At 37.3% G+C, this 13,527-nt stretch overlaps 1 protein-coding gene across 1 annotated transcript; it reads left to right on the plus strand.

Annotated features, from left to right (window-relative positions):
• The first annotated feature begins 8,649 nt into the window (after nucleotides 1-8,649).
• LOC110754718 (U-box domain-containing protein 15-like) lies at nucleotides 8,650-11,837 on the plus strand. The gene is made up of 4 exons (XM_021955821.2): nucleotides 8,650-9,416; nucleotides 9,515-9,631; nucleotides 9,851-10,282; nucleotides 10,569-11,837. The coding sequence occupies exons 1-4, from the start codon at nucleotides 9,078-9,080 to the stop codon at nucleotides 11,622-11,624; spliced, it is 1,944 nt and encodes a 647-aa protein (XP_021811513.1). The 5' UTR covers nucleotides 8,650-9,077; the 3' UTR covers nucleotides 11,625-11,837.
• Nucleotides 11,838-13,527: the final 1,690 nt, after the last annotated feature.

Consider the following 13,527-nt stretch of genomic DNA (forward strand, 5'->3'; position numbering starts at 1 on the left):
GACCTTAATATAGTAAACGTTTGTGTTTACACATATAAGGACTCAATTTACTTTCCTAATGCCCCTAGTTACCTTAATATTGTACTAGACGTCCTTCTCTTTGTAAATTACGATATTACAAGATTAAGGATGGGTTTTATAATGTTCTGGAACATAACTATCCATAAAAGAGTATTACAAGACCTTAGTATTGTAAACATCCAAGTTTACAAGTATAAGGACCCAATTTACCATCCGAATATTCTCATTTACCCTAATATTGTACTACATGTCTTTATCTTTGTAAATTTCGATATTACAAGATTAAGGATGCATTTTACAATCACATGGAACATAACTGTCCAAAACCGAGTAAAACAAGACATTAATATAGTAAACGTTTGTGTTTACACGTATAAGGACTCAATTTACTTTCCTAATGTCCCTAGTTACCTTAATATTGTACTAGACGTCCTTCTCTTTGTAAATTACGATATTACAAGATTAAGGATGGGTTTTACAATGTTCTGGAACATAACTATCCATAAAAGAGTTATACAAGACCTTAGTATTGTAAACATCCGAGTTTCCAAGACCTTAGTATAAGGACCCAATTTACCATCCGAATGTTTCCATTTACCCTAATATTGTACTACATGTCTTTATCTTTGTAAATTACGATATTACAAGATTAAGGATGCATTTTACAATCATATGGAACATAACTGTCCTAAACAGAGTAATACAATACCTTAATAATGTAAAAATTTGTGTTTACACGTATAAGGACCCAATTTACTTTCCTAATATCCCTAGTTACCTTAATATTGTACTAGATGTCTTTATCCTTGTAAATTACGATATTACAAGATTACGGATAGGTTTTACAATTCTATGGAACACAGCTGTTCAAAACAGAGTAATATGAGACCTTAATATTGTAAACATCCGTGTTTACAAGTATAATGACCTAATTTAACTACCGAATGTTCCACTTTACCTTAATATTGTACTACATGACCTTTTTTTGTAAATTACGATATTACACGATTAAGAATTGATTTTATAATATAATGGAACACAAATGTCCAACAGTGTAATACAAGTCCTTCCTATTGTAATATCGTAAATGGGAAGTGAAATCCCGTGGAAAACGAAGCCAAATGTTAAGAAAATAGGCATGTGTTGCATTCCTAAAAGGACACAAATTAATGTGCAAACAACCAATTAAAAATACCCGCAAGTGCACGAATCTAATGAAGTATAGATTATGTAAGTACGGGGTCGATCCCACGAAGAACTTGTCGGCTTCCTATAAGTTCTAATTTGAGTACGTAAAGAACACTTATTTGACACACCACAAATGCACAAATGCAAAATGGAAATAAAAATGAGTAAAGAAGTGTAAAAGAAATGAAACAACACAAGAAAACTAAAGAAAAACACAAACAACATTTTCTATCACCATTTTATCACCACTGTATCACTTGTGAACAGTGCGTGAATAGTGCATGAACAGTGTCTGGCGACCGGTCGTATGAACAGGGAGACCGGTCGTTTTAGGACAGAGTCGAAACTTAATTTTTGCGTGATGAGCGACCGGTCGTGAGGTAAAAGCGACCGGTCGTTTTTGCACAGAGATGTTTTCGCTGTTTTTCAGTTTCGACCTTTGTCCAGTTTTTGACCTATAACTTTCCAACCGTTTGTCCAAAATTCACGTTCTTTATACGGTTGGATTCAGCACAGAAAATGGAAGAACACATCGTGGACCAAAAGTCAAAAACAATTACGGAAACAAATAAAATTCAGTAAACAAGACACACAACGTGTCAAACACACAACTCACACACACATTTGGGGGGGGGGGGGGGGTTTGGTTTGGTTCAAGTGACCTATTTCTATTGCATGAAAGTAAATGGACTTTGAAATGAAATGAGAATGGCAGAGATGAATTATCAAAAAGTGAAAGTACCAAGTAACAAACACTAGGGTTTCGGAATCCACCCTAAATAATTCTACCCATGTTCATGGATACTCAAGTGATGAAGTCTAAATGTGTTGATGAAGATGTTCACAATCAAGACTAGTACTAGTGGCTCAAGACGCATTGATTCTCTCTAATATACGTAAAGTGCAGTACTAGTGCTACAATGCTTGTGCCTTCCCTATAACCGAATCTAGGTGTGCTTAGTACTTTGATTCAATTACAAGAAAAACTCATTAAGCTCAAAGAGAATATGAACATCACAAGAATCCTAATAGCATGGTGTTTACATTAGGTATTCAAGAAACCAATTCACATGGATGATTCTTACTTCATCCATTTATTGCTTAGGATAACATGAAGATACACATAATCCCAACAATCTCAAGAAGCATGCTTTCAAAGATGGCCAACCAAGGAAAAACACACATCAAGGATAGATTAATTTGGTGAATTAGAATTCATCAACAATATCTAGAAATTCATACACTCAAGCATCAAAACAATAAGGTAATGATGTTTAGGGCTTCAACCTAAGCCCTAGCTATGGAGTTTAGTTCCTCATAATCATTTCAAACACAAATTCGAAATATAACTAGAAAGAGTTTACAGATTTGGAAATGATGAAAGCTTGAAGTCTTCAATGGTGGAAGTCTTCCTTTGCTTCTTTCCTTGCTGCACCTCTCCTTCCTCTCTTGGTCCAAGCTCTCCAAAACCTGCTCCCAATGTGTAGAATAATAGCCTCATAAAATTACCCACATTCAAAAGCCTTTCCCACTTCAGATTGCACTCCCATGTGCCTTTTGCCCATCAATTCCAGCTCAAAGATATAATATAAAACTCATGCTTTAGTTAAAGCCTTTGCCCTTGTCCCCTTTGCCATGATGAAGCCTTGTCTTCACAAAGATGCCAATTGCTTCAGAAAATATCTCATTTACTAAGGTAATTTCTTGTTACCAAGTGTTATGGTAACAAGAAGAATCAAGATGACACAATGGAGGTAAAAGCTGGCCAATTTCGAATTTCCAGAGCTGTGGTAACATGCTGTATTGGTTGGATAGGCAATACTTGTCCAATGGAGCTCAAATTTGGATATGTTGTAGCCAACATCCATTGGAACAAGTTTCATGAAGATCTTCACCTCATCCGAGCACCAGAGCATGTTGATCCTAGGCCAAGAAGTTGACCTACGAAAATGAACAAAAACAGAATTTATAACCAATAATGCATTTTTAGCTCATTTTTATTCTAACCAAGGTAAAATCTAAGAAAACACAAAAAGGAAGTAAAAAGCTATAAAATGTCAAGAACTAACTCAAAATAATAGGTGAATAACATGAAAAATCATGTGTAAAAATGAACCAAACAGCATGCATGCACGTTTGCAATTTCAAACAGACGGTTTGTCAATTGCATTATACTTGTTCAATTTAGAACTCCCTGTTTGTCAATTGCATTATGTTTATTCAATTTCCAACGCACTGTTTGTCAATTGTGTTATTTCCTTTTCCTCCTAGGCGACCCAATCTATCAGTGCCCTTTCCATCTTATGATCACTTCCTTTCAAATTAACTCATTCAATCCATTCACATACAACAATACACGATCATATTTGACATCATTATATAATACGTTTATAGCATCAAACAAGTTACATAAGCTTTAGCATCAAACAAGTTACATAAGCTTTAGCATCAAACAAGTTACATAAGCATCAAACAAGTATTATTTTTGTTCAATTTCCAACTCACGGTTTGTCAATTGCGTTATGCTTGTTCAATTTCCAACTCACTGTTTGTCAATTGCATTATGCTTGTTCAGCAAATCAAAAACCCATTTACTTCTGCTTAGTTTCTTCCTGTGCTGCATTAATTTCTGCTTAGTTTTTTCTTTTCATAACATAATTACTTGATTTCATAGAGGGAAAATTACCCATAGAAATAGCTGGTTTTCTTTGAGCAGATCAATATAGCTGATAAACACATAATTATTACAATTTCTATCCCTAATCTATATTTGTTAGTACTTTGTTTCAATGAATTTTGAACCAATTAGAATGTTACATTGCATTTTACAAATCCATTTGCACTTCATTGAAATAAAGGCTAATTCAGTTGAATTTTCTATGAGGTAGCTATTTCTTGTGCAGCAGCCCAAGGAGAGAAAAGAAATGAACCCCAAACTCCAGTCCATTTTCGGCAGTCAGCTTGCAAGCCCCAAAACACACATTTTTACTGCTCAGATGGGAATGCATTCTTCATGAAAGTTGTTCCAATGGGTGTCTATTATAACATATCCAAATTTGAGCCCCATTGGATACATATTGAAATCTCAGGCCTTCCTACACCAAGCCTGGTTCAGAAGAATTCGTTTTTCCAGCAACACATGTGCAGCAGCAAAAGAACTTTATTAGCTAGCAACAAAGACTAGCAGCACATGAGTTGGCAGCAAATAAAGAGCCAGACCCCCATGCTAAAAGAAGAAATATAAAATGCATGCACAATGATGTACCACCTGACAAAGAGAAGAAGGAAAGTATTGAAGTGCATAATAAAGTGTTGAAGTGCCACACCAAGGCATAAAAGAAAGGAAAATAGCAATGGATGGAGCAACTGTTAATGTATGCATTTTGAGTATTTCTTTTGGCTTCCCTTGACCATTTTGTAATAGGACAATCATTGTATTTTCTCAAGCTCTAGTCTAGATTAAGAATTACATCTCTAGGTATGCTTAATTGGCTACATTATGATGGACAACAATGGGTTTGACAAAAGGTAAATTTTGCATTGCATTTTCTAACTTCTGAAGATTATGACTAGTCATCCTTTTAGTAGGAATTCCAGCTCACTGTTCCAGCTGGATCCTACCCATGTTTTTTTGTCCTATTCTATCTTCTCTCTCTGTTGCCATGTGTCGATTCTGACCTAGGGAATTTTTGTGTGTAAAAGCCAAACAATTCTTCATTTGGTGGCCATCACTTTTGTAGGCAAGTTTTGGAAAGTTTCCTTGGAAACTATCTCTTCTTCCTCAAGAGCAAACCTTCATATTTTTCATCTTTGAGTTTTCCAAATTGATTTTTTGAAAACTGCATTTGAAATATGAAAACCTCATCTTGCTAGATCAAACACTCTCTCATATATATATCTAGGTCAGATTCAAGATTGATTTCTTCAAGACTATGGTTTCTTGAAGAAATTGATCATTCTCCTTTGAATCCAAATTTGGTTTCTGTTTGAGTTGGAGCTTGCAAGCTAGTGCCATGGGATGAACGAGCTGGAGAAGGAGCTGCCATTGCCATGAAAAACTGAGCTTCAAGCTTTGCTAAGTTGGAGAAGAAGATTGCACAAAGGAGGTATAGCTCATCTTCCTAAATAGATCTAGGTTTTGCTTGAGCTTGCTTGTATTCCTTTGTAAGAATCTTTTTCTACTTAGTGGATTGCCTGGTCGGTTGATGACCTCCAGTTTTTCCCAATGGTGGGTTTCTGGGTGAACAAAATCTGGTTTGCATATCTGTAATTTTTCTGAGTTTGTGTTCTTGGTGGTTGACTAGTCATCATTATTTGCTGTTTGGTATTTACTTGATTATAATGTTTTCACACACTTCCACCATAGTTGTTGCTAGCACAGGGGATGCCTAGATTGACGGGTCCTTCTGAGTGCCTAGGTTGTCACTAGTATTTTTCTAGGGTTGCAGGTACATTGTGGCATGCTCTGTGTGTATTCTTGATTGTGGTTGTTCATGACTAGCAGTTGATTAGTCATAAGTGTTTTGGTCAAGGTCTAAAGTGTGTGAAACTTGTTGTGGTTGTGTTTGTGTCATTTAATTTACCCCTCGTCACCTAAGTGCCAATTTCAGCAACTAAGAAGAAAAGAATTGAAAAGAATACATGAAGTGCCACACCCATGCCAAAAGAAGAAACAATGAAGAGATGGGCTACGGTTTTGCATTGATAGGGATAAGAATTTCAGATTTTAATATTTCCCTAGTGATTGTTGTTGTTGAGATTTAAGGCTATAAATAGAAAGCTCTACAAGCCTTCAAACGACACCAAGCTCCACAACTCTTGAGCTTTCTCTCTTCCCTCCATCTTTCTAAGTTTTAATTTCTGTTTTTAGTTTTTTTTTATTATGGGGAACTAACTCCCTAGCTAAGGCTAGGGAGAAAGCTTTTAATATGAGTGTGTAATTTTTATTAGTTTGATCCAAACTTAAGCTTTATTGTGAATTTGTAGTTTTTGTTCAAATGGAATTTGTAGTTTTCTTTATAATTGATTGATGAATGTTTGATAATCTATTTCATGGGTTCAATCATGTTTTTCCCATTGTGTAGTAAAAACTTTCATGCTTTTAAAAGAGAAGAGAATTACTAAAGATTAATAGAATTTTGATGAAGATTATTTTTTGATAGTTTGTTGCCAATGGTACAAGTTATGCTTAGAATACTTCTAAAGGAAATTAAAAAGAGCTTAATTATTTTGAACAACTACATTGGAAAATATTTTGTGGATCAAATTATTAAGAGTTGCATGCTTATGTTAAAAGTGGAAACCCAATGCCTTAGTGTTTTAACATTTGAATTTTCTTGAAATTAAATCTGTCTGCCGCGCAAATCTCACGGCCTGGAGTTCCGAGCCGAGGGGATGTGCGTTGACACGCGGTTTCCTGCATTTGGGTGCGGTGCGGTTGTGCGCGGGCGTGCCAGCACGGTCTACCGTGCGTCGAGATGTTGATGAGTGTAGGATGGATAAGTGGTGCGCCTGTTTGAACTCGTCTTCTAATCAAACGATTGCAGTCGAGAGAGGAACTAGTCTCGGCTGTTAGGTTCACGGCCTGAACTACAAGGCCGTTAAGTGATGGTGTTGGTGGTGGATTTTGGGCGGTGCTCCGGCGCCCTGCTCAGGGAGCGACGGTCGTATGATATATGGGGTGAGGGAACGAACAACAGAGATGGTTCTCCGGCGCCTTGAAAATCAAGGGTCGTATGATATATTGATGAATGAATCTTCCTTACAAACTATCACTACTCCTAGGAAAGCAAGTAAAATATTGAAAGTGCATTACAGGAAAATATAAGTTGCTCCGTGGGAGGCTTTTGTTTGGTGTTTGAACCCTTTGAATGTAGCTCGAGCCTTGTATTTATAGGAAGAGTTCCTGGATGAGTAATCGAGGCTGAATTTACGCATAGTGGAGTCTGATTAGCGCAAGTGGGTGTCCAATCGACATTTGGGATCGTGAAGCATGGTGGTGTGACCCCATAAATCCTGGTGAATCTCGGCCGCCGCCCTACTCGTGGTTTCTGCGCCGCTGGCCGTGGAGACGCATTTATTGCTCTGATAGCTGGTGACCTAATCTCTCAAGCTGCAAGAATTCTTGTGAGAATGTCTACGTCTAATCACTCTGTCTTCTGTCGCCAAAACCTGACTTCAGTCACTTCCCACCTTCCCTCATGCATTAAATGCTTATTTGTGGCCAGTGGGTTTGCTGCATTAAACAGGCGCTACTTCATTAAATGAAGCATGGGTCCCTGCTATCACGTGATGATCTGACTTTAATATTTCTGGCCGTGATTTTGCTCAACCTCGGCCTCGGCCTGCACTCGAGGCCGAGATGATCATGCCTTAGCATTTTTCTTTTGTCTTTAGGAAGGCAAAGTACCTTGTTGAAACGCTGCGTTTCAGTTTTACGAGCAAGTGCCAGGACCGAGAAAGGGGGCTCCTTCGGCCAGCTCACGGCCGTGATTTATTAGGCACAAACAAAATCTTGCATAGATCTACCTCTCAATCACACTTGTTCTTTTTCATCTCTGTTATTTTCTTTACACTGCTCTCTGTGGATACGACATTCGGACTTCCGAGCTACACTACTATACGATACCTTCCCTTGGGTTTTGCAAAGTGGTGCGAACAATAGCAAAATGTTATATTGCTGGTCTTTGGGAACTCAAGTGTGGACAAGGATAATAAAGCTATTAATTTTACCTTTGCAATGGCCACTTAAATACGTTTCAGCAACATCAACCAATTTAAAGACAAAGTTGACTTGAAATGAGAAACCCAACCCAAAGTTGACTTGAAATGTCTCTGAATGAGAGAGCAAGTATTTTTGTATTTTTTTTATTATTTTACCTACAGCAACCAATTTAACCGGTAACCAACAATCAACGCTTTGGATTACCCCACATGCCCCAATTACTCATCCAAAGGTTTATAATAAGTGGCGCATCAGTGCGCCAGGTGCACTGTAGAATTTTCCCCACCACCGTTCAGATTTTCGTGTCCTCAAAATCACACCACAAAAAGTGGAGGAAAATCAGAGCAGCAGGCGGGGCCCATGGTCCTTCAAGAAAGAAAAGCCCAAAAAATGGGACCCGTCAGCACGAATACAAGATGAGAACCAATCCAAAAGGGGTGCACGTGAATGCGCGTCACTTTGTCAATAAACCGCGTGAACCGACCCAGAGGCCCCCAGCCCTATCCTTTCCCATCCCCATGCATGTATGAGTAAAACATATGCAACTGTTTTTCAAATCCTTTTATTTCTTTCTTTGGTAAACCATAAAACCTGCCAAACATGTACCTCACCCCCCAAAATAAAAAAATTAAAGATGGAATATCCTAAACATCCGGAACATGACATGACCAACAATTTGTTTGTTTGTTTTAAAATTCTTGTAGTTATCATAATTTTTAGCATAAACAAGATTTAATAACGCGTTTAATATAATACAGGATTTGCGTTTAATATAATACAGGATTTGAGTCGGTGATGATATCGTCTAATGGTATTAAGTCTTCATTTTATTAGGTAAGAGATTTCAAATAACTTTATGTTTTAAGAAGACCATTTGAGGAGTTTTGTGTAGTTTGTCATGGGGTTAGTTTATAGTGTGCTAGTGGGGAATTGGTGGAGCATGACCAACTTTTCCTTTCTTTTCTTAAGAAAAGCACTATGTGTTACACAACCCTTTAATGATCATAGTAATTAGCGGTGTTTAATTACTTTCTCGGAATATTCACCATTGTCCGCGAAAAGTTGAAGATTTTTGAGATTTAAGAACACCCTTTAGGAAGTTTTGTGTTGCTAGCTAGATTAGTTAGTTTAGTGCTGGTGGGAAATGGCAGAGAGGCAGATAGTGATGGAGGTTGGGGAGAAGGGGAATGTTGGTGCTTCAACTAACGGTGAAGATGACAGCGATGGTGTTGTTGGGGAATTGATGGGAGTGATTGAGACCGTTGGATCGTATTCGGAGTTTCGGAGGACGCACAGGAAGGAATGCTTGAACTTGGTGAGGAGGTTGAAGCTGTTGGTGCCACTTATGGAAGAGATGAGAGAATTGGACATATTGATACTTTCTACCACCAAGGCTTTGAATTCTTTGGCTAGTTTGAAGGAAGCACTTGTTTCAGCCAAGAAGTTGTTGAGGAATTGTAGCTGTGGAAGCAAGATTTACTTGGTCAGTACTCTCTCTCTCTCTCTCTCTCTCTGAATTGACTAGATGGGCTCTGATATTAATGCTTTTGTTATTTGTTTCTGTGTTTATAACATGAACAGACGCTAGAAAGTGAGGCAGTGATGGGAAGATTTCATGCAGTTTATGATAAACTAAGCCAGGCTTTGGATTATTTGCCATATAATGAGCTTGGAATCTCAATTGAAGTCACAGAGCAAGTAATTTGATTCCTTACTTTCCTTTTAACTTTTTCTTGTGTTGCTTCCTTTAGCCATCTTCAAATTTTGTACCTTCTCAAGATACTCAAATGGAAGATTTGTTTACCATTCACCAGCTTTACATAAGTTTTTGAGTACGTACTTTGCTCATGAGTTTTTCTGGTCATAGTACTTTGCCCATTAATCACTGATGTGGCTGCAAACTTGGTCAATTTTCAGGTTGAGCTAATGCGAATGCAACTCAGACGGGCGCAGAGACGGGCTGATACACAGGACATGGAGCTAGCAATGGATATGATGGTTGCGTTCTCTCAGAAAAAGGAAGGCAGGAATGCAGATAGTGCAATACTGGAAAGACTAGCCAACAAGCTGGAACTTCATACTGTTGCAGACTTGGAAGAGGAAACGGTGGCTGTTAGAAAGCTAGCTACGAGAGGATCATTAAGGCAGAATGTTGAAAGCATTCAACAAATCACTGATCTTTTGGGAAAGTTCAAGGAAATTGCAGGCATTTATGAGGACTTCTTGCTCGATGGTCCAGTTTCAACAAGAAGTCCAAGGAAGTGCCAGTCTTTGTTGATCCCTCATGAATTTCTGTGTCCAATTACATTGGAGATCATGACTGATCCTATTATTGTGGCAACTGGACAGGTAATCTCAAGTAGACCATATGAACTATTTGTACCACTAGTTGTTACCATATATGCACATTTTGATATATGGTTTCATGGATTACATGTTGTCATGGGCAAGATCATAAGTTATGGTTTCAGCATCAGTTTGAATTCTGGTCATCATCTAAACAGAAAACTTAATCAGGAAAAAAAATTGCCTCAAGTCAAAATAAAATCTGAAAGCTTTTAAGTTCAACCATATTTTGATTTTCTCAAATGCATAACATGGGGTCTGAGATAGTTTTCCTTGCCTTCTTTTGAAGACTTATGAAAGAGTAAGCATACAAAAGTGGCTCGATTCGAACCACCGCACCTGCCCAAAGACAGGACAGACATTGGATCACTTATCGCTGGCGCCAAATTTTGCCCTCAAGAACCTAATCCTGCAATGGTGTGAGAAGAACAATTTTGAACTGCCCAAGAAGGAGCCTTGTGCAGGTTCTGATGACTCATCTGCTGAAATCATAGAGGAAGTGTCTTGTTTAGTACAAAATCTATCGTCTTGTAATTTGGAAGTCTTAAAAGAAGCCATTTTCAAAATCCGTATGCTCTCCAAAGAGAATCCGGAGAACAGAATTCTGATTGCTAATAGTGGAGGAATCCCCCAACTGGTTAAGCTCCTGTCTTATCCCAATTCGAAGATTCAAGAACACACCGTGACAGCGCTTTTAAATTTGTCAATTGATGAGGCAAACAAAAGACTCATAGCCAGAGAAGGGTCCATTCCTGGTATAGTTGAAATCCTTCAGCATGGAACAGATGAAGCTAGAGAGAATTCTGCTGCTGCATTGTTTAGCTTATCGATGCTCGATGAGAACAAAGTACTAGTGGGAACTTTGAATGGAATTCCTCCCTTGGTAGATCTTCTGCAGAATGGAACAGTCAGAGGTAAAAAGGATGCTGCCACTGCATTATTTAACTTGTCTTTGAACCAAGCCAACAAGTCTAGAGCCATCAATGCTGGTTTAATACCACCATTGCTTCATTTACTTGAGGATAAGAGCTTGGGCATGACTGATGAAGCCCTCTCAATTTTGTTACTCCTTGCATCACATCCCGAGGGTCGAAATGAGATGGGCCGGCTCTCTTTCATCGAAACCCTGGTCGAAATTATCAAGAACGGAACCCCCAAGAACAAGGAATGTGCTACATCAGTTCTTCTAGTGCTGGGATTAAACAACTCATCTTTCACTTTAGCCGCTCTTCAGTATGGAGTATATGAGCATTTGCTGGAGCTGGCTAGATGTGGAACCAACAGAGGGAAAAGAAAAGCAAATGCCCTTTTGCAACATATGAGTAAGTGTGAGCACATTGCCTAACATTTCCAACCAAAAAAAAAAACTTGATTTATAATCCTTAATCATTCTTGAGTGTTGCCTAATTAAGTTTTAGTGGAGTAAATCATAGTTCAAGCTGTGTTATGTTCTTTCCTGTGTGTCTTTGCGCCAAAGAGAGTGAGAACATATTCAGGTATAGATTGTAAAATGCTAAAAAGAGTCTTTGAAGTGAAAGAAGGTTTTTTTTTTTGTTCACAGACAGATTCTTAGAATTTTCTTTATCTTCTTTCTTCTGCACAGCTCCAATGATTATCCAGTGTTCGTTGAGATTTTTCAATCATCATATTGGACTAATATTTGATTAGTGCCTTATTAGGTGCAACTAATACTATTGCAATGATATCTATCAATAATTAGTGCCCATGAGAAATTGCTGAGAAATTGCTAATTGTGCTACAAAGCTACTTGCAGGACATCAGGTTGTTGAGGAGCTTATCACATTTTATTTTTCTGAAAGATCATCATAGCTTGTCAATCTGGTGGATGGAATTAAATCAGGTTGATCATAAATGAAAATTGCGACTAGCAACCCCCATCCAACCAAAAACACACATTGCAACTAGCAACCTACCTTTACAAACTTAATGAAATCCATCAACAACTCATAGCTCTAGATGTCCTTTTCATTTACAATATAAGCATCTCCTAGAATTCTATACACAAATTGATATAGTAAAAAAAGAATATGACCACTTTGAATCTTATTTTTTTATATTTAATCTATAAGGTACTTTTATGTCATGTACACATCCATTGGTGCATGGTTTTATTTTTGAAAGAAATTGATATTATTATCGGGTAATTAGATCTTAATTCCAAAATTTGACAAGGGCTTGTAGTTCAAGTAATTAAGAGTGTTTACCCATACACCCAAGATCTTGTATTTAATTCTCCCCTTCTATAATATCGCTTGTATAAAATAAAATAAAATAAAAAATCCCCAATATTAGCTAGGATCTCAAGTACAAGGGTAAATGCTCTTAACCACTTAAACTACAAGCCCTTTACATGTGCCCTCCATTTTTAGTATATTAAGAAGTGAGAGAAATTAATCAGGGGCTATATGTTGACAATAGTTTTTATTTTGTGTGAATAAAATCGATAGCCTAAACTACAAGGAGATGAGGGTTTCTCACACACACACACAATCAATGTACCATCGGGGTTCGAACCTGAGACCACTGATTTGCAAATCAAGATTCTTTTTGTGCTAAACCCGTTAGCCAGATGGACAATAGTTTGTCACTCCATTTTTAGAATGTTGGGGAGTCATACTGTCTCAATGAGGTAATGGAGCTTAAGGAAGCGTGATCCTGCAAATATTTTTCCTTATTTTTTGTTATCTGATTGCATTATGAATGTGGTTGTTGGATGATTAATCATCTTTTATTGTTTTTTAATTTTATTGGTTTTCATATGAAATTATTACTTCAGACTTCAGAGGGAAGGTGGTTTGATAAAGCTTGAAGGGCCAAAAAAAAGAAAAAAAGAGGTCCCCTGAGATTATTATAACATAATTAGACGCAATGAAGGAATAAATATCACTTAAGAGTTAATGTTCATCGACTACTAATATCTGGCAACAAGTCATGCTTTTACATATTTGTCTCATCTCATGTGATGTGAAATTAACTTAACTCTAATACAACTCATTAAACTAATTCGTTTCACCTGACGCAATTCGTTATTCAAGATTAATAGATAACCCGACACAATTTGTTTCACCCGTTAAAAAGGTTAATCATAATCAATGTTGAATACTGGTTTGATTCGTTAACCAACTGTTAGTAAGAATAAAAGAAATATTTTTTGAACAAAAAATTACTTAAGTTCGTTATTTAGACATTCTACATAAGAAACATAAATGCCCTTTACATAGTCAAGA

This window comes from Prunus avium, chromosome 8, assembly GCF_965620075.1.
Source record: "Prunus avium chromosome 8, drPruAviu1.hap1.1, whole genome shotgun sequence".
In the NCBI taxonomy this organism is placed as follows: Eukaryota; Viridiplantae; Streptophyta; class Magnoliopsida; order Rosales; family Rosaceae; genus Prunus; species Prunus avium.

What these genes read in the sequence shown, in the direction of transcription:
- LOC110754718 (XM_021955821.2), top strand. Translation starts at nt 9,078, where the DNA reads ATGGCAGAGAGGCAGATAGTGATGGAGGTTGGGGAGAAGGGGAATGTT. An exon ending in GTGGAAGCAAGATTTACTTG is followed by an intron (nt 9,417 to 9,514) that starts GTCAGTACTCTC and finishes TAACATGAACAG; the next exon opens with ACGCTAGAAAGTGAGGCAGT. An exon ending in TTATTGTGGCAACTGGACAG is followed by an intron (nt 10,283 to 10,568) that starts GTAATCTCAAGT and finishes CTTCTTTTGAAG; the next exon opens with ACTTATGAAAGAGTAAGCAT.